This window comes from Haliotis rubra, unplaced genomic scaffold (genome assembly GCF_003918875.1).
Source record: "Haliotis rubra isolate DU_JTF1 unplaced genomic scaffold, ASM391887v1 Scf31, whole genome shotgun sequence".
Lineage (NCBI taxonomy): Eukaryota > Metazoa > Mollusca > Gastropoda > Lepetellida > Haliotidae > Haliotis > Haliotis rubra.
This window is the reverse complement of record NW_025766980.1, coordinates 2,285,728-2,313,641: the sequence shown is the minus strand read 5'-3', so window position 1 is coordinate 2,313,641 and position 27,914 is coordinate 2,285,728. Positions and strand designations below refer to the sequence as shown.

Sequence of the window (27,914 nt, the reverse complement as noted above, 5' to 3'; positions counted from 1 at the left end):
GAGGAACCCAGGAGGGCGAAACTCAGAGTACAGGCGAGTGAACCTAAACGTCTGTAGTGTTTCAAGGGCATCGGTTCGGATGGATGGTTTGGGTGAGTGAGTGAGTTTAGTTTTATGCCGCACTCAGCAATATTCCAGGTATATGGCGGCGGTCTGTAAATAGTCGACTCTGGACAAGACAATCCAGTGATCAATAGCATGAGCATCAATCTAAGCAATTGGGAACCGATGACATGTGTCAACCAAGTCAGCGAGCCTGACCACCCGATCCCATTAGTCGCCTCTTACGACAAACATGGGTTGCTAAAGATCAATTGTATCCGGGATCTTCATGGTGGTTAATGCCCAGAAGTTGATGGTTAACTGCTCTCGTCTTAATTCTAAGGGGATTTCGCTGTTATTGCTTGTAATGAGATAAGTGAGGTGCCCATCGGCTATAAGGCCTAGAATTTAGTTTGCTTTTAAAATTTAATGAGACTATTTTAAAGATAAATTGATGACGTATTTTTTACGTTCGAAGACTACTACGGTGTTTTTTCGGCGCTTGCTGAGAAACTCTGATCGGACCAAGCTTCCAGTTTGTTTAGTGCCAGACCATATTTTATGCCAGGCCATATCACACGCTTTTGTATCCAGGTCTGTTTATTGGCGGCCTATAGCTCGCCCGCCGTTATATCCTGTTCTAGACAGACAAGGTTGTCCAAGGTGGAGCAACCTGGAGTGAAGACGCTTCGGGTTTTGATTGATTAGGTTGTTTTCATAGATAGCACTGGAGCCGGTTTTCGACTATGGCTTCCATAGCTGTACGTAATTTTACATAGATGAGGGAAATGGACACATGTATAGCTTTACTGTCAGCACGCATGCCCAATTCATGACTCAATGGTCAATTTGGATGTCAATATCAACCAGTTCAAAGAATGATAGTGTGAATGACAAACATTTAACCCAATATTCCAACTACAGAGAATAACATCTAAAACTGTGAAAGAAACAACGAAACATCAGATCATACATTTCTTTTTATTCATGTTAGTTGTACATTCACAATTAAAGGCACAAAATACATGTGACAATATATATGAGTATTATTTCCATTAACAACACATCCCATACTCATGTATGCGCTGTTATTTCTTATATACACGATTTGATATTATAACATAGATATAAGTGAATGTTAGAAAGTAAATATAACACCAGGTAGATATAGGTACAAGACACAGAGAGATCTGCATATTAATGTCATGGAATACATGTTGGTTTGGACGGAGTACAGTATCACACATACACAAAATATACTTTATACATAAGCAGATGGCAGTGTCATACATCACATCAAAACAAAGACACAACCGTCTTCCACACCCACAATCAGCTGTTAGTACTGTGGAATATATATGTTTGTATACATATAAATAAATGTGTCTATGGGTTTTAGCTTACAGAACAAGCAAGCTAATTGTGGCCAATAAATAATACTTGATGCGTGTGTCATCAGTCTTGTTCCATACATGTTTAGTCCCTAGTTGTTCTTTATCCACAGAAGTGTTTTAGGACTAATTATAATTTGAACTAACATATGTTTCAAACTTCTTCCACGTTTAACTCTCAACACACAATGTTACTCAGTACCATGGCTTCAGTTTATTTATGAGCATAACTGATTCATAAGTATTCATGTTAGCACAGAACAAATCACGTTATAGGTTATGACTAAGATTTTTGTGATCATTCATATCTTCCACATACAGTGCCCTACAACTTGCAATTCTCAGTTAGAGATCACTAAATAATACTAACAAAATCAGATCAGTTCGATGTTGTTACGAAGAGCACTGCTTCCTTAATGTCGTGAAGTTACTTATGTTCCAATATATTTAAAACATGGTGAAACTTCAACTTCTTTACTTGGTTTCATCATACAATTTTCAACTTGCAATATTGATTTCTTGGTACAACTGCAATTGTTAAAGAGCTACAGAGGAAGAAAGTAAAGAAACTATAAAATAAAAATACAAATCCACTATGCTTTCCTATATTTTCCATCTCCAAAATATATGTCAAGACAGTGTCCAGTGTAAAGTTAAGATAAAGTTTCAGGAACTGATGTTTTACCCTAGACTGACAAGCATACAAATGAAACAGTTTGAACAGATTAGACACTGGATTACCACTGAATCTGAGAACATCTTCATTACATTCTGAAGGAACCAGGTAGATCTTGGCCTGCATGAGACCAAAGAGGCCATCACCTAGGTCATAAAGCACAGTGCTTGCATAGTATAAATACATGTATGTCTGATGAAGTCTGAGGAAGTACTCATGTATGACAATACTCATGTATGACAATACTGAAGTTGAGGCTTGGAAATATCGCGTCATCTCTCAGACAACATGTCATCGATATCACCCCTATGTTGCCTGGGAGATCCATTTGTGTGACCATTAGAAATGTCAGCCATTCGGAGACTTTCTGCTAATCTGCCACTGTGACTCAGGTTTGAAATATTCTGGCCCCTGGAAAACAAATAAAAATAAAATAAACATATCGAAAACAAACACTGAATGATGTGCAGTCAGTAATACTGCATCTGCACCATGACTGTGTTCAATATTCAATCTGTGACAAATGGTTGACAGAATATACAAAGATCAATACTTTTGTGGTATAATGACATAAAGTTAGCAAGGTCTCACATTGTAACAACTGGCTTATCTGCCCCAGAACATGAAACCACATATACATACCATAACATACCCCTTAACATGAATACCAATTTTCACCTTCAAAGTTTTACTGTTTACCAGGAATTTCATATGGCATTAATAGATCCTGTCAATCACAAGCAGCTGGGCAGGTGTCATAGAGGATCAACGTCACAATTGTTGGGACCTGGTCACCATAGACATTCCTCCACAGTTGGGATCACATGCCTTCATACCAATTAACTAAAGTTCAGGGTTGCCATGTTAACAGAAGAATCTGTTTCTGTGGTACATGTGCAGTACATTTAAAACCAAAATGGTTTTCAGGCAGCATTTACTGTAATCCTGCATTACATTGACTGTGTCACAGAAGCCTGTAAGGGCTATTTTCTGTCTTTTGATTCAGTCCAGGGTACATTCCTGCAGTGATTCTTTGTGATGTGGTGTCATTGGCTCAACGTGTTTGCACTGCCTTTGTTCTGTGTTACCTGGGAGATCTGTTTGTTTCTCTCTGGCTGCGACTGAGTTCTTGCAGAAGGCTCTCTCTTTCACTTGCCATCTGCCTCTCACTTACCACATGCCGAGATAACTGAAAACACATACACAATATATCCATATCAAACACATCAAGTGTTTCAATTTGTTTCCCATTTTTGCTCATGTCCAGCTTGTGTTTGCCAGGGCTCAACATTAGCAGGGGTGGATCCACGCTTTTGCAGAAGGGGGTGCACATAAATCATGAAGTCCCAAGGGAAGGGGGAAATGCTCCTCACGGAAATTGTTATCAGGGAGAAGGGGTAAACACACACACACCCCACCGCCTGGATCCACCCCAGATTAGGAGTGGGACACTGAACTAGCACTATCTATCACAATTTTGTCCCTAAACTACTAATATATCACTATAATATTTAAAATGCCAATACATGTAATAAATGGTTCACTCAGCATGTATTTAGAGTACCGGGTAGATGTCAAAACCAATTTATTCCCACACACACTTATCTACTCACCTTCCTGGTGGACTCCGCTGCCCTCTGCTCTGACTCCCGCACGCGGTCTTCCATCCTCCTCACGTTCTTCGTGTACTCGCTGATCACACGCTCTGCCTGCACGAACACACAATGTATGGAATATTAACCTTTGAATCTCTGCTCCACCACCTTACATTTATGATAGATTTACTTTAGAACACTCCCATATATAAAACACAATTTACACAGTTACCACACATTGTAGCTGGTATTCTATGTCCAATAAAAACCAAAGTTGTATATAATCTGCCCTTTGGTTTCTCAGATAATCTGCCCTTTGTTTTCACATCTATCAACTGTGAGTGGTTATGTAACTATTTTACTAGTATTATGTATATTTATAACATTATGGCAGTCAGTGTTAATACTGATGAACTACCAGCTATCCTTGTGACACAGGCCTTAATTCAATGTGTACACTGAGTACACTGTTGACAGACCAAGGATCATTATCAGGTAGAGTCTGGAACCCAAACCCACAGCCAGTGTATCCAGCTTAACTAAGGGAAGAAACTCTTGCAAACACTAAATAACGTTAAGCAAACATGACGTTAATGTTGTTTTTTATCATGGGGATATATAAATATTTAAAACAAAACTATTAAAATGCCATGAATAGCTCAGACGATTTTGAGTCATTGAACATGTTCCTCCACCAATCAAACTGCAGCCTAATAAGTATTTTCACAAGACAATCTGACCAACCTCGGTTGTCTTTTCTTGACTCTCCTTCAACAGTGATGTTAACTCTTCATTTCGCCGCTTCAACATGCTGACCTCTGACCTCAGATCTGTAACCTTGACCTCAAATTTCTGTGTAATAGTATTGCATTCCTCTTTCCACCTGAAATTAATGTTTAAAAGTGAATTTTGTTCAAAATCACAAAAATACATATGATATGATTGATGTATACATGGATATGATATCAACACATGTCTCTCGACTCACAGAGTAGTGATCCACCAGAGATCAGAACAACAGTCAAAACCAGGATGAAACACTGGTAGATACCATTCCCTGTAAAACCTTTCTGTATCCATGAACCATGTGTAGCAATCATCGTTAAGTCCCTTTCATATACAGATGTTCCTGGCTAAAGCGAGTGAGTCAGTGAGTTGGATTTTACACTGCTTTTAGCAATATTCTAGCAATATCATGGCTAAAGCGAGTGAGGGGACCTAGCAAAATGGGCTTCACACATTGTACCCATGTGGGGAATCGAACCCAGGCCTTCTACGTGATGAGCAGATGCTTTAACCACTGGGCTACCCCACCACCCTCCAGGCTACAGTAAACCATTACCTAGCACTCATCCTCTGCTGGGCATTGAGGAGTTTGCGGAGCTCCACCATGGTCTGTCTGTTGGCGTCCTCCGTTGACTGCAGCTTCACTTCATAGTCCCGCATCTTCAGCTGCTGCCCCTGCTCCATCATCACTGACTGCAGAGGATAATACATCTACCATTCATCATTTAATTGTTGGGCATTTACTATAAGATGGCATGGTTAGTTGTTTACTAAATATGGGAGGGAAACCAAAGCTGAAGCAGTCGTCCATGTTTACCACTGTTATCAAACCCACAACCATAATCAGGGTTAAACTAAACCCAAGGTCAGCGAATCCAGCACAGCTAAGGGACACAACCCTTCACAGCAAACCATGGCACCTCTGACAACATGGCCACTAGTGCCTTCTTGTGAAACATACCACTGCAAAAAGGCAACTGTGTTGAAGATAGAGAGGTGCAAATATCCTTCCTATGAAGCCCAGTCACCGTTTTCTGTTATTGTAGTAACAACAAAGTGGCGAGAATCTAACAGACTTATATGCTCCTATGTCTTAACATACAATTATAACCCATGAACTACACGATGGTGCATTAGGAAATGAAAGCAGTCCCCACAACCTGACAGCTCACCTGCTTGTTGTACTTCCTCTGAGCGGCCTCCTTATCCTGCTGGGCAGACTGTAGCTGGCGCTTCAGCTTGTCGATCTCATCAAGGTAGCGGACACGGTCGTCGTTCAGGTTCTCGAACTCCAGCTCCATGGTCATCAGGCGTTCCCTCATCCCGCTCAGCTGAGACTCCAGCTGGTTCTTCAGCTGTTCAGAGCTGTACAGGGAGAGAGGTGGGTGAGTGGGGCTGGAGTTGACCAAACTATTATAGTTGGGGTAAACCCACAGATATTGTATGGTGCTGACCAACCTATGATTATAATTGGGTGGTGAGGTGAGGTGAAATTGGGTTTAACGTTGTGCTTGAGAATATTTTGCTCATATGATGACGTGCATGCGTGTGTATGTGTATGTGAGGCTGCTTGTACTAGACCAGACTGAAGCTGGTTTTATAGTGCTAGCCCACTGAGGTACCATGCCGCAGTGAAGCATGAATACCCCACTCAGACACATCACATTGACTCCAAGCCGACCAGTCCTTGTTGTACCCATTAATGCCAAGCGCCAGGCAGGGAACAACAAGTACCATATTTTAATGTCTTTTGGTATGAGGTGGTCGGGGATGGAACCCACGACCTTCCGCTCTCCAGGCGGACGCTCTAACCACTACACCACGGAGGCGTTCTTATAATTGGGGTGTGCCCACAGGCTTTGTATGGTAATAACTGGGGGGAACCTGTGGTACACATTGACCAATCAATGTCCCAATCCTGGGGACCAACAACCAACAATCCAGGCAAGATTTATAGATGCAAAGTCACCGTACCCAACATATGATGAACGACGTTTCACTTTGAGCTAATGACAATTCTCACTTCATTGATTCCCGCTTGAGTGTAGACTCCAGTGTGTCCACCTTCAGCTCTGCCTCATCTCGCCGTCTCTCTGCATCAATAGCTCGCCGGTTCAGATCCTCGTATGCACTGTGTTGTTTGGATCCCTGCACTATACCATCCTTGTAGATCTGTAGCATGTGAAAGGGGATACAAGAATGTTGCTGGAATAATATGCTTCTTCAAAGACAGAACGCCATCCCGACTAGGGTCTGGGCACGGGCCAAGTGCAAGGTCAGAGTAAGGGCACAGGCATGGTATGGACAAGAATAATTGCAGTTAAGGGGTCAGCGTATGTGCTGGGAATGGGGTTCGACACAGGCCACTGTAAGGACAACGCTAGATGGCAGGGTAGTCACCTTGGTAGGTCCTGGTAGGCCCTGGTAGGAATCAGGTAGGGGCCAGGGTAAGGGTCATATTTGGTATCAGAATAGGGCAGGGTATTGGTAGGGTCTTGGTAGGGTCTTGGTAGGGTCAAGCCAGTGGTCTGAATCAAATGCAATGCTCACTGTATACTACTTCATTTGCTTTTGAATTTTACACACATTGTCGAGTGATGAGTTCACTAGACCAATGGGTCCTGAGTCATTGCTTGTCTTCAACCAGAGTGTCTGATGAATCAGGAGATATTGCTGGAATTGTTCTGAGGAAGGACTAATATTACTGACCTTTTCTAACTCGGACTCCACAGATCTCTTCTCCCTCACAAGTCTCTCAATCTGGGCCTCGCGCTCAGCTCCTTCCTGGAATGTCATCATGTTATTAACTAACTTCTTTGTGCCCATCATTAGCACCCGACTTAACACAATACAGATTTACTGTTTGAAAAGCATACATAGAAATATTGAACTACTAATGATACATTGTTACATTTCCTGCTATTATAAGTTGTATGCATCTCTCGAGGGTAATACGGTCTGATGTACGCCTGTTTGTAGCAGTGTCACCATAGCCAGTAGGCGAGGGATAACACTGTTACATAAAAGCGTACATCAGACTTTTCAGTCAAGAGATTTCACCTAAAAACAAAACAGCAAAACTAACATATATACTGCGACATGACAAGACATGACACAGGGTGTACAACATCTTAGGCTCACCATCTCTAGGGAATGGACTTCATCTGTGAGTTTGCCGATTCTCTCATTGCACTGTTTCCTTACTGCATCAACCTGGAGGGAGAAAATGTAGTCATCGGCTAGACTTTGGCACTGTTTAGTGAGCTTACATGATCATAAAACACCAACTGTGATGGATTAACAAAATTTGATTAACACAGTATTACTTAAGGGAACTGATGTTGGCAGGCCAGTGGAGAGTTGCATCCTTTAGTTGCATCAGGATCTGCTGACTGTTGTTTGGTTCAGTCAAGTGGTAAACATCTGTTGCCTGCATCCCTTTAGGGACCGTTCATATTTTATCCCTAGGGGGGTGATGATGATTTTAAGGGGAGGTGGGAGGGAGGAAGAAGCACCCATCTTGATCTGGGGAGGCAGGGGGTCATCAATTTTGTACACATGTACTAGAGGGGTCGTCACTGATTTTGTAAATGATATGTAGGGTGTGTGTGTGTAGGGGAAAAAGTGGGGGTGGGGGTGGGGTGGTTTCCACTTACTTTGTACAGAAATGTTGTGTGGGTGAAGTGTTGTGATTGGGTGTCCTTTCACATTGTACACATATCTCCATAAAATCCTAATGAAACATCCCCCCCCCTAAAGCCATAACTTATGAACAGTCCCTTAGGCTGGTCCCATGGTAATGATGGGACATCGGATATCACATCGGATATCATCGAAACTATTGAGCTGCTTTCAACCCCATACACACATACACTCTACCGCCTGGTCAAGGCAGCCATTAACACAGTGCTCCTACCTCTTGGCGGGTGCGGACTCCGGCTTCGTTAATGAGTTTGCTGAGGACATCCTGCATCTGTTCAATCTCATTATCTTTCTGACGACTCTGCACCTCAGCCTGGAACACAACATGTGGAACATCTTACTCAAGTGGAACTAGGCCTGTTCTATCTCCATACTCCGATATGATAGTTTCAGAACTAGACGGCTTTAGGAGCAGCATCTTGTATGATATAGCATACACATCATCACACTAAAACACTGTGGTCATTTTATGTCATTCCCACACTCTTTGTGTTATAATAATTATATGTGCATACACAATACACCAGATTTCCAACTGGCTTTGTAAAATATGTCACGGTAATGTGAAAAGGTGATAACAAACATGAAACAAACAAGTGTTGCAAAATGTTCTTACAGTTTGTTTTTAGAATGCATGATAATGGATTAGATGTGTGAAATTTGTAGAAACCTGTACAGGTTTCTGATTCTTTGAAGAAAGTCCTCATTGGGGTACACATTAGCATTTAAATGTGCATTTTAAATCCTACGACAGTTGTAACAATATTTTAATAAAAATAATTACAAAACAAAAAACTCTTTTTTGTCTTGTAAGACCACCCCTACAGGACCCCACAGGGCCCCTTACAGCCAAGAGCAGGCAACTCTGTCTGTTTACCTTGTACCTCACATTTCATGCTGAACGAATCAGACAGAATGAGGGGAGGTGGGTGGCCGTATCCCAAGGAGGACTTTCTTCAAAGAATCAGAAACATCTACAGGTTTGGACGATTTTTTTCAGAAGTTCTCCTTGGGGTACATATAAGCATAAGACAGACTCCCAAATATTGTGAGTTGGGAGCGGCATTCTGTCTGGCAACACTAAACCTGTGGTGGAGTTAGATCTACGACCGAATCGGAGATAGAAAAACACACTTACCTAGTCACCTGACCGCTGATGTCAATCAGGCAGGGGCGTGGCTAGGGCGGGATATATTTCGATTGGCTCAAATCTAGAATGACATAAACCCCACCCCCAACCATTACAATGGAAAGGAATGTATGGGGACATGCCGAAACAACTCCCAACCTAAATAGCCCAAACCAGCGAAGCGTGGCGAGAGGTATAAGGGTAGGGAAAGCGTAAAAAACGCTTAAAAGCCAAAAACACCGGGGTCGAGCCAATAAGTACTGCAAACTAATGGCTTGAATGCACCCCTCCTGTTTGGAAGAGGGCTTTGCCGGGACCTCGATAAAACCCAGAGAAATCATTAGCTTCGCGAAGAACTTTCTGAGGAAATCGAACGAGGACAAACGCCATTGTACGAGTGAAAAGCAGGATAAAACACCCCCACCAAACGCTCTCAGAGTGAGGAGGGTAAGTGTAAACCACCATCACCCAAAGTACTAACACAGACCCCCAAATACCGAAGTCTCGGGAGGGCAGAGCACAATCGAATGGGGTGTGAAACATGGAAATAGCCATGGAGTACCCGGGAATGGTGGAGGCCATAAGGCTCTCAACCAAAAGGGGGTTATAGTAACTCAAGTCCACAGAATAGAGATTCTGAAATCCCCGTATACGCGCACCAGCATGCCCCCAATACGGAATGGGTGTGGAATCCCACCTCGAAGCCAGAATTGTGTCTGCAACAGCTGCAGGAATTCCACGTGTCTGGAGCTTAGACCCGACAGAGGCCAAGCCACCGAGAGAAGCCGAGGATTCGGGTGGGGCCCCGTTCAGAGTGAGAATGTCTGGCCTTAAAGGTAATTCAAAACCCTGCGTGTGGGATCGAAAACCAACCTGACTGCTGTCAATTCCAGCACATTGATGTGCAGGTAGTGACTTTCAAGAGACTGTGGGTCACCCAGAACATCGCCCCAACCCGGGAGGGATGTATCTGTCTGGACTGAGAGCGAGCCCCTTGGAGAGCCGCCCACGTCTGCCCACCACTGCAAATGAGGAATCAACCACTCTGGCATCTCGAGAAAGTTCTCGTAGCTCTATGAGTGGGACCCCAGCTGCTAAAGCTTGCTGCATGGATCTCATCCTCAAACTCGCATCACCCCAAGAAAGACCGAATCCTGCTCCGAGAGACGAGGTCTGACTTCTTGAGACTGAAAATTCAGCCCATTTTCATAAGAGTGAGAAAACACTGTTATTCTAGAACCCAGATGAGCCAGTCGCCTAGTTACGGGTGACAACACCGGCACTGCTATCTGGCTATCTGAGCTTTAATAAACCTCAATTTGGTGAACACCCTTGGCGCCTTAAAGAAGCCAAAGGGGAGCACACGAAACTGGTAGCACGTCCCGCCGAAGAAGAACCGAAGGTAGTTCTTGAAATCAGGGTGCATTGGAACAAGGAGGTATGCGACCTTGAGGTCGATTGACGTCTGCCAATCCCCTGTCTCGACAGATGAGATCATTGATCGCGGTGTCTCCATCCTGAAGGACAGTACCTCTATTAACTTGTTCAGCTCTCAGATGAGAATGGGTCTGAACATTCCGTTCTTTATGGTAAAGAGGAAATAAGTGGAGTTGAACCCCTCATTTCCCTGACCATTTGATACCATCTCGATGGTTGCCTTGCCCAGCAGAGACTGGATCTCAGCACGGAGTATTTCTGTCGTCTCCCGGGAAGCTGACACTGGTGTGTGTCACACTCCTACTGGGATTTGCGGCAGAATAAAGTAAACCCCTGCAACCGGCAACATAACCTTTGCCGGTGCCGAGGCACCTGAGGGATTATTGAGAAGCCCGACAAACTTCCACATTCCACGAAATAGTCCCAGGCGTCATAGGCCTAAAACCGCACTCATCATTTGGCTGGCACAGCTACAAAGCAGTCATTAGCCAGATGAGAGAGGACCTCCGCCAGCTGCCGCCCAGAGACGCCGATGAAGAATCACCGGCGCTCTTTCCCCTTTCCACCAGCTCCCTCTGCAGAGCATGGAGAGGCATCGAGTGAAGCATACAGCGTAGATCTGTTAAGAGGAAAGGACGGCAGACTGACAGTAGAATGTGAGGCCGTGAACCGGATGCCTTGCTGGAAGTAGGTTTCCCCCTCGGGAGGCGAACTCCAACTGTCCTGGCCCTCGTCGTGGACAACACCTTAGGCAACACAGCCGCGATTCTATCTTGCACTTGCCACAGGGACGAACCTAATCATTGTAAAGTTCAAAGTATGGAAAAGAGCCCATGCTCAAATCGACTTGACCACTGTTTGAGCCTGAACCCTGATTCCGCGGTACATGGGAGTAGCCTGATAAATCAGGGTACCCCAAGCACTCAGACAGACCTCTGAGCGTCGAGGTGACTGGCATATCCGGCACACTCGATAGCCTCTTGGTCAAGGCGTTGATAAACATCAGGCCGAGGCCTGAACTACGGCGCCAGGGATTGGCGCCCTACCGGTACCGAAGCCCAGGTCGGTGCTATTCCCCAAGATATGTAGGAGTAGCCTGATAAATCAGGGTTTCCCTGGTACTTTTACCACAAGCGCACTGAGCATACAGTCATACACTGCCTATAGCGCTATATAAACACCCATATACATACATATATGTACCGGTTCTCGGGTCAGTGATTCAAGTTCCCCTGGCGTACACGGGTAACCTCGGAGGGTGGAGGTAATCGGTTGCTCCGTCACACTCAACAGCCTTTTGGCCAGGGCGTCGATAGACATCAGGCCGAAACCTGAACTACTGTCGCCGGGGATCTGCGCCGTACAGGAGCCGAAGCTCAGGCCGGTGCTAGTCTGAACCCCGGTCCTGGGACACATGGGTGTAGCCTGGCAATGCAGGGTTCCCCTGGTGTACATGTGTAGACCTCGGAGTGTCGAGGTGATCAGCAGCTCGGTAGCTCCATCACACTCAACAGCCTCCTGGCCAGGGCGCTGATAGACATCAGGCCGAGACCTGAGCTACCGGCACTGCGGATCTACGCCGCACTGGGGCTGAAGCCGGGTCAGTGCTAGTCCCCAGGTTCAGAGCGTCCCCGGAGCCGAGTTCACTATTTGTTACGAGGGAGGAGTGCAGAGAAAGGGACAGCCAGGTGTTAGAGAAGCACGTGCACAAGTTATTGATTCATTAACCTGTGCTGTGCCGTCTCCATCCTTTCTCGCACACTCGGCTGTCCCTTTCTCTGCACTCCTCCCTCGTAACAAATATTGAACTGTGTCGATATTTTAATGATAGTTTGTTAAACAACTTTTTTATTTTTCGGACATAAATTCTGCAAACACCTCTCAGAGTTGGTCTGACGTTTTCATTATGATCAGTTTTGAGTTAGATTGCAATTCATCAGTCCGCTTTTGAGCCAAACGGACTATAATGCCCGTGCGTAAAGAAAGGAACCATAGATACAGTTTGAGAAACTTTATCACTCATCGTCAATTACAGGAAGAGATAAGACTCTAAGGACACCACGCACGTCTGTTCTAGAGAACGACAACATGAAAGTGAGGTACAAGGTAAACAGATAGAGTTACCTGCTCTTGGCTGTAGGGGGCCCTGCGGGGTCCTGTAGGGGTGGTCTCATAAGACAAAAACGAGTTTTTTGTTTTGTAATTATTTTTATTAAAATATTGTTACAACTGTCGTTGGATTTAAAATGGACATTTAAATGCTTATATGTACCCCAAGGAGGACTTCTTCTGAAAAAGAATAAAAGAGTTAGACTGTTTCTTTTCTTTCCACAAGTTGACCTCCGACTTACTTGATCCTTCTCCAGCACAGCGTTCTCCACCATCTGTACTGCATCCTGCACCCTTATGACGGCATCTGTTTCCTTCTTCTCCATATCATAACTGTAACAACAAACACTGCTCTCAGCTGGATACCACACACCACCCTCAGCTGGATACAACACACCACTCTCAGCTGGATACCACACACCACTCTCAGCTGGATACCACACACCACTCTCAGCTGGATACCACACATGGACACACATCACCTCAGCTGGATACCACACATCACTCTCAGCTGGATACCACACACCACCCTCAGCTGGATACCACACACCACCCTCAGCTGGATACCACACATCACCCTCAGCTGGATACCACACACCACCCTCAGCTGGATACCACACACCACCCTCAGCTGGATACCACACACCACCCTCAGCTGGATACCACACACCACCCTCAGCTGGATACCACATCTCAGCACCACCCTCAGCTGGATACCACACACCACTCTCAGCTGGATACCACACATCACCCCTCAGCTGGATACCACACATCACCCTCAGCTGGATACCACACACCACCCTCAGCTGGATACCACACACCAGCTGGATACCACACTCAGCTGGATACCACACACCACCCTCAGCTGGATACCACACACCACCCTCAGCTGATGATACAGCATACCACACACCACCCTCAGCTGGATACCACACACCACCCTCAGCTGGATACCACACACCATCCTCAGCTGGATACCACACACCACCCTCAGCTGGATACCACACACCACCCTCAGCTGGATACCACACACCACCCTCAGCTGGATACCACACACCACCCTCAGCTGGATACCACACACCACACCTCACATACCACACACCATTCTCAGCTGGATACCACACATCACCCTCAGCTGGATACCACACATCACCCCTCAGCTGGATACCACACACCACCCTCAGCTGGATACCACACACCACCCTCAGCTGGATACCACACACCACCCTCAGCTGGATACCACACACCACTCTCAGCTGGATACCACACACCACCCTCAGCTGGATACCACACACCACCCTCAGCTGGATACACACACATTCACCCTCTCAGCTGGATACCACACACCACCCTCAGCTGGATACCACACACCACACCTCAGCTGGATACCACACACCACCTCAGCTGGATACCACACACCACCCTCAGCTGGATACCACACACCACCCTCAGCTGGATACCACACACCACCCTCAGCTGGATACCACACATCACCCTCAGCTGGATACCACACACCACCCTCAGCTGGATACCACACACCACCACCTCAGCTGGTTACACACACCACCCTCAGCTGGATACCACACATCACCCTCAGCTGGATACCACACACCACCTCAGCTGGATACCACACACCACCTCAGCTGGATACCACACACCATTCTCAGCTGGATACCACACACCACCCCTCAGCTGGATACCACACACCACCCTCAGCTGGATACCACACACCACCCTCAGCTGGATACTTACACACCACCCTCAGCTGGATACCACACACATCACCCTCAGCTGGATACCACACACCACCCTCAGCTGGATACCACACACCACCCCTCAGCTGGATACCCACACCATTCTCAGCTGGATACCACACACCACTCTCAGCTGGATACCACACACCACCCTCAGCTGGATACCACACACCACCCTCAGCTGGATACCACACACCACCCTCAGCTGGATACCACACATCACCCTCAGCTGGATACCACACACCACCCTCAGCTGGATACCACACACACCACCCTCAGCCGGATACCACACACACCACCCTCAGCTGGATACCACACACCACCCTCAGCTGGATACCACACACCACCCTCAGCTGGATACCACACACCACCCTCAGCTGGATACCACACACCATTCTCAGCTGGATACCACACACCACTCTCAGCTGGATACCACACACCACCCTCAGCTGGATACTACACACCACCCCTCAGCTGGATACCACACACCATTCTCAGCTGGATACCACACATCACCCTCAGCTGGATACCACACACACCACTCTCAGCTGGATACCACACACCATTCTCAGCTGGATACCACACACCACCCTCAGCTGGATACCACACATCACCCTCAGCTGGATACCACACACCACACTCAGCTGGATACCACACACCACCCTCAGCTGGATACCACACACCACCCTCAGCTGGATACCACACATCACCCTCAGCTGGATACCACACACCACCCTCAGCTGGATACCACACACCACCCTCAGCTGGATACCACACATCACCCTCAGCTGGATACCACACACCACCCTCAGCTGGATACCACACACCACTCAGCTACCACAGCTGGATCAGCTGGATACCACACATCACCCTCAGCTGGATACCACACACCACCCTCAGCTGGATACCACACATCACCCTCAGCTGGATACCACACACCACACTCATATAGTGCTGGCAAATTAGGGGTTGTGGATTCAGTAGGTTTCATCACACTGACTGATAGTTCTGATCTGTTTGAACCTTTAAATAGCTGAACAGGTTTTGTGTTTATTTCTTCTTCCTGAATCTAGGCTTAGAGGGAACGATAACATGAAGTGACCATCACTCTACAGCTTCCATAAGTCTGTGTCCAGGTATATGAGTCACAGCTATTGTGAAATGACACATACATACAAATCTGTCATAAGTCTGTGTCCAGGTATATGAGTCACAGCTATTGTGAAATGACACAGACATACAAATCTGTCATAAGTTTGTGTCCAGGTACATGAGTCACAGCTATTGTGAAACGACACACCCATACAAATCTGTCATAAGTCTGTGTCCAGGTATATGAGTCACAGCTATTGTGAAATGACACAGACATACAAATCTGTCATAAGTCTGTGTCCAGGTACATGAGTCACAGCTATTGTGAAATGACACAGACATACAAATCTGTCATAAGTTTGTGTCCAGGTACATGAGTCACAGCTATTGTGAAATGACACAGACATACAAATCTGTCATAAGTCTGTGTCCAGGTATAAGAGTCACAGCTATTGTGAAATGACACAGACATACAAATCTGTCATAAGTCTGTGTCCAGGTATATGAGTCACAGCTATTGTGAAATGACACAGACATACAAATCTGTCATAAGTTTGTGTCCAGGTACATGAGTCAGAGTCACAGCTATTGTGAAATGACACAGACATACAAATCTGTCATAAGTCTGTGTCCAGGTACATGAGTCACAGCTATTGTGAAATGACACAGACATACAAATCTGTCATAAGTCTGTGTCCAGGTATATGAGTCACAGCTATTGTGAAATGACACAGACATACAAATCTGTCATAAGTCTGTGTCCAGGTGTATGAGTCAGAGCTATTGTGAAACGACACAGACATACAAATCTGTCATAAGTTTGTGTCCAGGTACAGTGAAGCCCCGTTAGTCCGGACTCCGATAATCCGGATGTCTCGCCTCCCGGGCGATTTCAGCTTGTTACCAATCTATGCCTATATGATTTGCCTCGATAATCCGGAAATTCGGTTTCCAGAACCGGACGGTAAGTAGCTGTCACCAATCAGTAAAATAAACAGTAAATTGCTTCACAGTCCGGACGCTGTAAGTCGTGTTCACGAACCGTAACAACACCTCCCGGCGATGTTTACTTAATTAACTGGCCAACTGGGTTGTTGTTTTAATTAGACATTAAAAGCTTCCGACTGAAGATACTGTACATTGGATGACAAGTGAGCTGTTTTGTGATTGGTTAATGTACTTTGACAGACAGATGCGGTCACGTGGACTTAAAGTGATTTTGCTTTACGACAATGCTGCAAGTCACAAGTGTGCTTCGCTAACTTTGCGAAATGTGACCAAATACCACGTCTCATATTCAACCGATGGATGCAGGAATAATTCGGACATTCAAGGCATACTACAATAGATCGCTTGTTAGACATTACCTCACCTGTGCTGAGGAAGGACGTGATCAGACACGTCGGATCAACATGCGGATGTCACTCGGTAAAATTATTGATGTGATGAATTAAGCTTTACATTAAATGCTTATTTGTTTTATCCAGATTCGTGTCGTTTTTGTAATAGTTAGGGAAGCAACTTGAGTCTTGATTCAGTAGTCCGGACTATTTGCAATCCGGACGAATTTACTGAGAAACGCAACCGTCCGGATTAACGAGGCTTCACTGTATATGAGTCACAGCTATTGTGAAACGACACAGACATACAAATCTGTCATAAGTCTGTGTCCAGGTTCATGAGTCACAGCTATTGTGAAATGACACAGACATACAAATCTGTCATAAGTCTGTGTCCAGGTATATGAGTCACAGCTATTGTGAAACGACACAGACATACAAATCTGTCATAAGTTTGTGTCCAGGTACATGAGTCACAGCTTTTGTGAAACGACACAGACATACAAATCTGTCATAAGTCTGTGTCCAGGTATATGAGTCACAGCTATTGTGAAATGACACAGACATACAAATCTGTCATAAGTTTGTGTCCAGGTACATGAGTCACAGCTATTGTGAAACGACACAGACATACAAATCTGTCATAAGTCTGTGTCCAGGTACATGAGTCACAGCTATTGTGAAATGACACAGACATACAAATCTGTCATAAGTCTGTGTCCAGGTACATGAGTCACAGCTATTGTGAAACGACACAGACATACAAATCTGTCATAAGTTTGTGTCCAGGTGCATGAGTCACAGCTATTGTGAAATGACACAGACATACAAATCTGTCATAAGTCTGTGTCTAGGTACATGAGTCACAGCTATTGTGAAACGACACAGACATACAAATCTGTCATAAGTTTGTGTCCAGGTGCATGAGTCACAGCTATTGTGAAATGACACAGACATACAAATCTGTCATAAGTCTGTGTCCAGGTATATGAGTCACAGCTATTGTGAAACGACACAGACATACAAATCTGTCATAAGTTTGTGTCCAGGTATATGAGTCACAGCTATTGTGAAACGACACAGACATACAAATCTGCACACATTCTGACCCAAGTTACCCTGTAAATCCACTTGGGTAAATGGTGATTTTGACCACAAGTGGTTCATGAACATTTAGTAACAGTAAAATCTAACCTAAAACCAGTGTATGAAATAAGCCAAAAAACCTAGTTAGACATCTGGGCTCAAAAAACTTACCAGCCCAGAAGTGATTTAACCAGTGCTTTAAATACTAAATAGACAGTGCCAGGGACAAGTTATCTGAATATTTTTTTTTCACCCATCCGAGCTGTAAAATTAGACCGTCCGGCAGAAATCTTGCCCGCCTTGGGCGGTTGGACGGGCCTTATTTCATACACTGCTAACATATGACTTGTAAACTCACTTTCTCTTTTGAAGTTCAGAGACTCTTGTCTCCATTGCAGTCTTATCTCGTTTCAGCTCTCCGTTTTCTCTACTGGCCAGTGACAGTCTGCAATAGATATCCATCAATCAAAGACAGTGTGACATTTGTTTCCTGGCTTATGCCACCCACATCCACACTCACATCCACATCTACTTACATCCACTTCCAAACTTACATCTACATCCACACTTACATCAACACCCACACCAACACTTACATCCATGTCCACACCTACATCCACATCCACACTTACATCCACACCTACACTTACATCCACACTTACATCCACACCCACACTTACATCCAGATCAACGTCCACACTTACATCCACACCAACACTTACATCCACATCCACACTTACATCATACCCACACTTACATTCACACTTACATCCACACCCACACGTACATCCACATCCATGTCCACACTTACATCCACATCAACACTTACATCTGCATCCACACCTACATCCACATCAACACTAACATCCACACCCATACTTACATCCACATCCACATCAACAATTACATCCACACCCACACTTACATCCAGATCAACGCCCACATTTACATCCCACACACTTACATCAACACTTTACATCCACATCCACACTCCGCACTTACACACTCTTACATCCACATCAACCTTTTACATCCACATCAACAGCTACACCCTTACATCCACATCCACTTCATCCGCACTTATTTCCACATCCATATCCACACCCACACTCAAATCCCACACTTACATCCACACAGACACACACCACACTTACATCCCAGTTACATCCACACTCACACTTACATCCATACCCATACTTCCACATACACCCACATCCACACCTACATCCACATCAACATCCATGTGGGACACTTACATCCACATCACACGCCATCCACACTTACATCCACATCTTATATCCACATCCACACTTACATCCATATCCACACTTACATCCACACCCACACTTACATCCACATTTACATCCATGTCCACACCTACAACCACAGCTCACACCAAGACTTACATCCACACCCACACTTACATCCACAGCCACACCTACACTTACATCCAAATCCACACTTACATCCACGTCCCCACTTTCATCCACATCCACACTTACATCCACATCAACACTTACATCCACACCCACACTTACATCCAGATCAATGTCAACACTGACATCCACATCCACACTTACATTGAGATCCACACTTACATCCACACTCACACTTACAACCACATCCACACTTAAATCCACATCCACACTTACATCCACACCCACACTTACATCCACATCCACACTTAAATCCACATCCACACTTACATCCACACCCACACTTACATCCACATCCACAATTACATCTACACCCACATCCACACTCGAACCCACACATTACATTCATCTTTCCATCTGTTTGTACATTGTAAACTAAATCGGCCCATGTGTGCTATGACAACAAAATTTGTGCTAAGCAAAAATTTAAGCTGAGGTGACTTTTCTCATGGTGCCTATCTCCAAGGCCAACAGTGAAGCACCCACCTTCAAGAACTGCAGGTTGTGCCTATTCTTTACCCTGATGACCCTCTAGAGGCCAGTCCTAATGAATTTGAAGCATTGGAGTACAGAGTATCCCAATTATTCTTGTGATTCTTTTCAAACTTGAAGCTTACAGCGAAGAAGATACATCTACTTACTGGTGTTTAAGATCTTCCATGATTTTTTTCAGTTCTATGAGCCTTGTGTCAGTGATGCCTTCCTTGAATATTACATCCGCTCTCTCCTGGTCCTGACAACACAAACAGTTCACTCATACAGTCAGGTCAAGGGCAATACCACTGTACCTAAGGTAATGCTGGTAATGCATGTTACAAGCATCCTAACATGGCGGCAGGTAAGATCGCTTGGAGATTATTCCCCTCGAATTAGCAGCCTTCCATGTGTATATAATCAACATTATTTAGCACACTGATAAACTTTGATGGTGGAAATACATTCAATGCACTGAATTTGCTAATTAATGCCTATGTGTTGAAGAATAAGCATTTTTAAAATCGCACTAGGATGTCGGTAACTCAAAGTCTGGATGTTGGTAACGTGCAATGAATGATGCTGGTAACACATACTGTCTTGCTTTAGTCGGTAAACAGGAATTGTCGATTTATGTTTAAACACAAAGGAGACACAAATATCAGTTCTTATGTTTTACACAGATGTGTACTGCTGCTACATTAACAGTATGAGCGACTTTTTATGTGTGTCTGTGATCTCACCTTCCCATGTCTACATGATCTCACCTTCCCAAGTCTACATGATCTCACCTTCCCAAGTGTACATCATCTCACCTTTCCCCAATATACATGATCTCACCTTTCTCCAATATACATGATCTCACCTTCCCAAGTGTACATCATCTCACCTTCCCAAGTGTACATGATCTCACCTTTCCCTGGAGTAAATGATCTCACCTTCCCAAGGAGTACATCATCTCACCTTCCCTCAGTGTGCATGATCTCACCTTCCCCTGGAGTACATTATCTCACCTTCCCCAGAGTACATGATCTCACCTTCCTCCAGTGTACATGGTATCACCTTCCCTGGAGTACAAGATCTCACCTTCCCCTGATGTACATGATCTCACCTTCCCTGGATGTACATGATCTCACCTTCCCCTGATGTACATGATCTCACCTTTCCCCATGAGTACATGATCTCACCTTTCCCAAGTATACATGATCTCACCTTCCCAGTGTACATGGTATCACCTTCCTTGGAGTACATGATCTCACCTTAACTTGTGTACATGATCCCACCTTCCCTGGAGTAAATGATTTCACCTTCCCCTGATGTACATGATCTCACCTTCCCCACGATATACATGATCTCACCTCCCCTGGAGTACATGATCTCACCTTCCCCAGTGAACATGATCTCACCTTCCCTGGAGTGTAAATGATCTCACCTTCCCCCAGTGTACATGATCTCACCTTCCCCCAATATACATGATCTCACCTTCCCCAGTGTACATGATCTCACCTTCCCCCGATATACATGATCTCACCTTCTCCAGTGTACATGATCTCACCTTCCCTGGAGTACATGATCTCACCTTCCTCTATGTGCATGATCCCACCTTCCCTGGAGTACATGATCTCAGCTTCCCCTGATGTACATGATCTCACCTTTCCCACGATGTACATGATCTCACCTTCCCTGGAGTAAATGATCTCACCTTCCCCAGTGAACATGATCCCACCTTCCCTGGAGTAAATGATCTCACCTTCCCCATTGTACATGATCTCACCTTCCCTGGAAGTATGTGATCTCACCTTCCCCAGTGTATACATGATCCCCTGGGTACATGATCTCACCTTCCCTGGAGTATGTGATCTCACCTTCCCCAGGGTACATGATCCCACCTTCCCCAATGTACATGATGTAATCTTCCACAATGTACATGATCTCACCTTCCCTGTGTACATGATCCTCACCTTCCCCGATGTACATGATCTCACCTTCCCCATGTACATGATCTCACCTTCCCCTATGTACATGATCCCACCTTCCCCGATGTACATCATCTCACCTTTCCCATTGTAGATCATCTCACCTTCCCCCGATGTACATCATCTCACCTTTCCCGATGTACATCATCTCACCTTCCCAATGTACATGATCTCACCTTCCCAGGGTACATCATCTCACCTTCCCCCGATGTACAGCATCTCACCTTCCCCGATGTACATGATCTCACCTTCCCCCAATGTACATGATCTCACCTTCCCCGGGTACATGATCTCACCTTCCCCCAATGTACATGATCTCACCTTCCCCCGATGTACATGATCTCACCTTCCCTGATGTACATGATGTAATCTTCCACAATGTACAAGAACTCACCTTCCAAGACAGCTGTGACTGGAGGTCAGCTATTGTCCTCTTCTGGTCCTTGATCAGCTGTTCCGAGGTCACTAACTCTGTTCTGGCTAGCCTGGAACAGTGTATTGTAACCTTTCTAATGTGTTCTCCAGTGTAGTCAACCTTCAAACAGGCAAGCTGAATGTTGAATGAGCATATATTAGCAGTGTGTGATCTTAGCCACAAGCCCAGGGGCTCCTTTCACGAAGCAACCTTTTTGCTAAGGTTAACCTTAACTCCCATACTTTAACATTGCGCTAAGATTACCGTAGTGACTTACAATCACCTTAGGGCTTTGTGAAAGGAGACCCTGATCCTGAGAATTTTGTTTGGGCCAGTTATTCCAGCTAATAATAGTCCATATGATGGCCTGCTTGTAGTAATCATGATCCTAGAGCTAGGAAACAAATGTCACTGGTACTGGGAGGCTAGGCAGGAAAACAGCAAGTACTGTCTTTAACTGTGTTTTCTTAAGGACAGGGGTTGAACCACTAACAATCCATTGAAGTAAAGTATGCATGTACTTACACACCAGTCTTATTGAGTCTTACTTTCAGACCTGCATGATCGTAACCAAGGCATAAAGGTTTGGTCAACTGGTCCTACCACTGCTGTGTTTCTGTTATATCACAGTGCTGATGTCAAGATTGTTTCTGAGTTGTCTGAATTTGTCTGAGTTGAACCACCCTGCTGTGAAAAGTGTTTCTGTCATATCACAGTGCCGATGTCAACAAGGTTTTGCATATAAGAGAGTGAATGATGTTAAACGCAACAGTCAAGCATGAGCATGTGTGCCATGACACACAATCAGGCAAGTCATGGCGTCTCACAAACAAACGCTATATAGTCAGTTCTAAGTCCGGGAAACTAAGCATCTGTAGTGCAGTGGGTATTGTAACCCATCCGAGTTGACCATTGAGTTAAGACTGTCATGGCGTTAAGATTGAATGGGGTCCTGGTCCACACCTGTCCTCAGAACTGTGAGGGGTAGAGACATGATACTATTCTTGTCTCAAAATCAAACTAGACCTGAGAACTCCATGGTAATATGACATACAACTGACACTTCGTTGTTTTCTCTCTATGTGATATGTATTAAAAGGTGTCTGGATTCTGCACCACTTCCCTTTGTTTGCAACACAAGCATCACAAGTCAACTATGAGTTATCTCCCTTTGTCATGCAAACGTCCATCTGCACCCAACCATTTCCTGACCAGACACCAGAGCCCTGCAGATCCTACTGGAGTTGTAACCTGTTACTATCAGCATCAGGCAGTGAACTATTGTTATATACACCTCACCTGAGTTCTTTCTGCAGTGTCTCCACCTGGGCTGTGACCGAAGCCATACTCTGCATGTACTGCTCCTTGACCTGAGAAACATTCAGTACAGGGTTTTGTGTTAATCTAAAGGTTCAAAGTAAAGCAGGAAATAGCAACAAGAGAGTTGCTATAAAACAATCAATATATAAAATGCCTCCAAAGGAATATTTCTGTATAAAAAATGCATTCAAGTCTGTTAAATAATCCAATGTGGCCTTTAGCAGATCTTTGTAACATGAGTTTCTTTAGCCATTAGAATCTGAAGCATATGATAACTGAAAACTGAGGAGGTGATGCACCACAACTCAGTGTACCTGGTGTGCCTGTTGTTCCACCACCCTCCACTGATGGGATTCCTTCTCAGCCTGGAACAAACCAAACAGAAACTTTCATGAAATATGTAGAATGGTTTAAATGTATCTCCCTAAGTTCATCCAATGACATGACCTGGTTCAAATCATTAAATATCAGATGTACAAGGGCTCAGATTATATAGACAAAATTGGCCTTATTCTCACATATTACCACACATCTGGACATCTCCTCCGCAGAGTGTCAATGTCAGGCAATGGTTGGGTTCACACAAACTTCATGTACAGAGTAGACTAATTTGACTTAGACACAGCCTCATTTCATTACTTAATGAAACAAGTAAAAGGCGACTAAGGGGATCAGGCGGTCAGGCTTGCTGACTTGGTTGACAAATGTCATCGTATCCCAATCGCGAAGATCGATGCTCATGCTGTTGATCACTGGATTGTCTGGTCCAGACTCGATTATAGCTGGAATATTGCTGAGTGTGGCATTAAACAACACACCAACTTAATGAAACATTATCACTTCTATGTGGAGTATACAAAACTTTTGAAGTATTGACGATGTACATACAACATATAGCATTTATTCAAATACTTGAGTGACCTTGACTTACCTCCAGCTCTTTCTCCAGACGGTCGATCTCCTGAGACGCTGCTCTCCATTTCTGCTCAGCTGATTCCTTCTCCTGTGGTGAAACACATTAAGGTGAGGTGAGGTGAGGTGAGGTGAGGTGAGGTGAGGTGAGGTGAGGTGAGCTTGAGAATTTGGGTTTGAAGTTGTGCTTGAGAATGCATGCATGTGTATGTGTATGTGTATGTGCGGCTGCTTGTACTAGCCCAGACTGAAGCTGGTTTTATGGTGCTACCCCACTGAGATACCATGCTGCAGTGAAGCATGAATACCCTACTCAGACACATTATACTGACTCTGAGCCGACCAGTCCTTGTTGTACCCATTAATGCCAAGCGCCAGGCAGGGACCAACAAGTACCATATTTTAATGTCTTTTTGTATGAGGGGGTCGGGGATGGAACCCACGACCTACCACTCTCCAGGCGGACGCTCTAACCACTACACCACGGAGGTGGTCTGAAGCACATTAAGGGGTTATTAATGATTTTGAGTTCTAATTTCCACTTTGTTGTCAATACTGTGATATATATTTCAGCTTCCAAACTATAGCCAGGTACTTGATAGTGACTAACATGCCATCATTGCTATCTGGCTATACAGTCATCTACCTCCCTCCCCTCTCAGAGTCTCACCTGGGCAGCCATTTTCAGCTGTTCCTGGAAGTTTAGCAGCATCTGGTCATCATCTAATGCAGGTGCTCCTTCCTCCACCCCAGACAGTCCCACCATCCCCATCCCTGATGACAGCTGATCTTCCACATTCTTACGGAGTTCGCCACCCAGTCTGCAACAGTCCACTAAGTGTAACAGATCATGACAATTAAGGACTTGCAGGGCAGTACCAGCAAGTGTATTGACTTAGCATGTTTATAGACAGACCCCCTTGTCTTTTAGAGGCACTGGTACAAAACAAAGGACAAATGTGTCTCTATATCATGCCCGTCTAATGGAGCTAAAGAAGAGAGCATCATGTGAAACACTTTAATGTTGTGTAGACGTCCAGAAGAATCCAATAACAAGTAACATATCTAAGGCTTCAGTCCTGCCGCACAACGAAGCACATGTGATACATGTGGTCTCACCTTAGGAAAACTTTTCATGTATTTTCACTAAATGGTAAAATGCAAATGACACGCCAAAATGAGTAACAAAGGTATTTGACACCAAAAAGCCACTAAATAGGTGCTACATAGACAGGATCTTAAAATCAAAACACATTTGTGACCCAACTTGAAGGGCGTATTATGATGATTATTGTGCTCCTGATGAGAAATATGCTTTGGAATTCAAGGAGGACAATTATTACTAATCTAAATGTCATCTATTGCTCTGAAAAAAGATCAGTTTGACACTGTGGTTTATTGCCCTGGGTTCCTGTGCAGAAAGCCATCTTAGTGACAAGATTATTGTAACTGTCAGAACCAAAACATGAACATAGAATAGACTTTGCTTGTGTAAATGTCCAAAGATGAGATATACTTTCTTTAAACAAACACATTGGGATGTCAGAAAAGTAATTAAAACACAATATCACCTTTCATTTTCTGAGAGTAATTCTTCAGTGGTCTGCCTTAGTTTATGTAGCTCAGCCTGAAGAAGAAATAACACAATTTTGGCACCGACTTTCCCCTCCATGGATCACAGACATAGGAGGATTACATTTCAACTTTTTCAAATTACTGGCGTTCATTCAATCTTACAAATATGATATGAAATACATCACCTGGAAGGTGTAAACCATAAACTAACTTAAATAAGGAAACAGCAACACACAAATGTATCAATTAGAGTAACTGTGTCAGTGTAGGATTAGTTCATTGTTAATACCTTTTCATTACTTATTTCAGCTTCTTGTGCATGAATGATTCCGTCATACTCGATCAGCAGTGGAGTCAGGACACTGAAACAAGCCAGATTTCAAAACCAATATTTCCCCTGCAAAGCCAATCACTAACGTTGCTTTGAACAGTATTGAGAAGAGCCTGAGATGATGTAAATCTTTGAAGGGCATTTAGAAGTGGGATGCATAAGAAAAGAAAGATTTATGGATGTCAACTTCTTTATTGTGAACAACACGACGTTTCGGATTGTATGCTTGCACATTCACCTGATGAAGGTGATACAGTTAATAAATTGCAGTGACAACAGGTATAAGAACCAGCAAAATATAACACAGACAAGTCTAAAATATTCTTTAATATATTGAGCAAACAATGAGCAAGATACAATGAATCACAATACAGATTTCTAGTACAATGCAATTGAGTCACAAATCTAAAGTTTTGAGTCACAAATATAAAATATCAACTCACCACGAGCCTTGGTAATTACAATGAGATCAGATATTCTAAATGAAGCTTGTTTACAAATGAGAGCAGTCAAGCACGAAGTGTCAGGGTCAGACTATGTTGACTAAGGCAAACAACAATGGTAGACAACTCCATGAAAAGTCCTGTGTAATTCTGTGTGTCAGTCCGTGTGTGATTCCACGTGGCACAACTCAACAACCAGCTTTTATATATACTGACACAGAGTCTAGAACATTCTGTATCCACTCAGAACTTTCTGGAAATCTGTGGAAAACTCCACGACATGACGACGTCAACAAATAAACAACCGGTCAAGGGAGGTAACTCTGGAGCACTATCCCCAAACGTGTGCTGCTAAAATACTATTGCTATTGAACATATATGACGCGAAATGCGGCCCACAACCCAAACTCAAAACTTTTAACATTGTGACTCATAATAACTATCACCTAATCAATGCTATTACAAATTACAAAAAACACACTCTCGTAACAAAGGAGCAAGCATACACTCTGAAACGTCGTGTTGTTCACAATAAAGAAGTTGACATCCCTAAATCTCTCTTTTCTTGAGATGATGTAGGTCCCACAATTATGGTTGTGGTGCTGAAAACCTAGAAATATCATCAGGGTCAACATAAAATTCAAACCCACGATTCTCCATTTCTAGCAATGACATGTCCACAAAGAAAATCCATAATACAGGATATTTTACTGGACACATCACCCCTCAGAGATAAAATGGACACCATGAAGGTAAATGTGTGCCCAAAGAAAAGAGTTATGAGAGAATACACATGAAACCACAACAAAACAGGCAGCATCCCTTGATGACATCACATCAACATAATGTCAAGACGGAATGACACCTTACATGGCAATCTTATATCATACCAA

The 27,914-nt window shown here is 44.3% G+C and overlaps 1 protein-coding gene across 1 annotated transcript in view; it reads right to left on the bottom strand.

Annotated features, from left to right (window-relative positions):
• Positions 1-1,004: 1,004 nt before the first annotated feature.
• Positions 1,005-27,914, bottom strand: part of LOC124283103 (sodium channel and clathrin linker 1-like) — a 30,054-nt gene continuing 3,144 nt past the window's right edge. Inside the window, exons 4-23 of the mRNA XM_046719129.1 lie at positions 26,537-26,609; positions 26,244-26,299; positions 25,343-25,493; positions 24,692-24,763; positions 24,075-24,125; positions 23,740-23,810; positions 22,420-22,510; positions 20,217-20,308; positions 18,498-18,584; positions 13,110-13,200; positions 8,407-8,505; positions 7,632-7,703; positions 7,200-7,274; positions 6,514-6,662; positions 5,663-5,855; positions 5,047-5,183; positions 4,449-4,587; positions 3,723-3,818; positions 3,198-3,298; positions 1,005-2,520 (exon numbers count right to left, since the gene is read on the bottom strand). Coding sequence (XP_046575085.1) covers positions 2,382-2,520; positions 3,198-3,298; positions 3,723-3,818; positions 4,449-4,587; positions 5,047-5,183; positions 5,663-5,855; positions 6,514-6,662; positions 7,200-7,274; positions 7,632-7,703; positions 8,407-8,505; positions 13,110-13,200; positions 18,498-18,584; positions 20,217-20,308; positions 22,420-22,510; positions 23,740-23,810; positions 24,075-24,125; positions 24,692-24,763; positions 25,343-25,493; positions 26,244-26,299; positions 26,537-26,609 — 2,035 coding nt within the window. The 3' untranslated portion in view covers positions 1,005-2,381. The remainder of the gene's footprint in view (positions 2,521-3,197; positions 3,299-3,722; positions 3,819-4,448; positions 4,588-5,046; positions 5,184-5,662; positions 5,856-6,513; positions 6,663-7,199; positions 7,275-7,631; positions 7,704-8,406; positions 8,506-13,109; positions 13,201-18,497; positions 18,585-20,216; positions 20,309-22,419; positions 22,511-23,739; positions 23,811-24,074; positions 24,126-24,691; positions 24,764-25,342; positions 25,494-26,243; positions 26,300-26,536; positions 26,610-27,914) is intronic.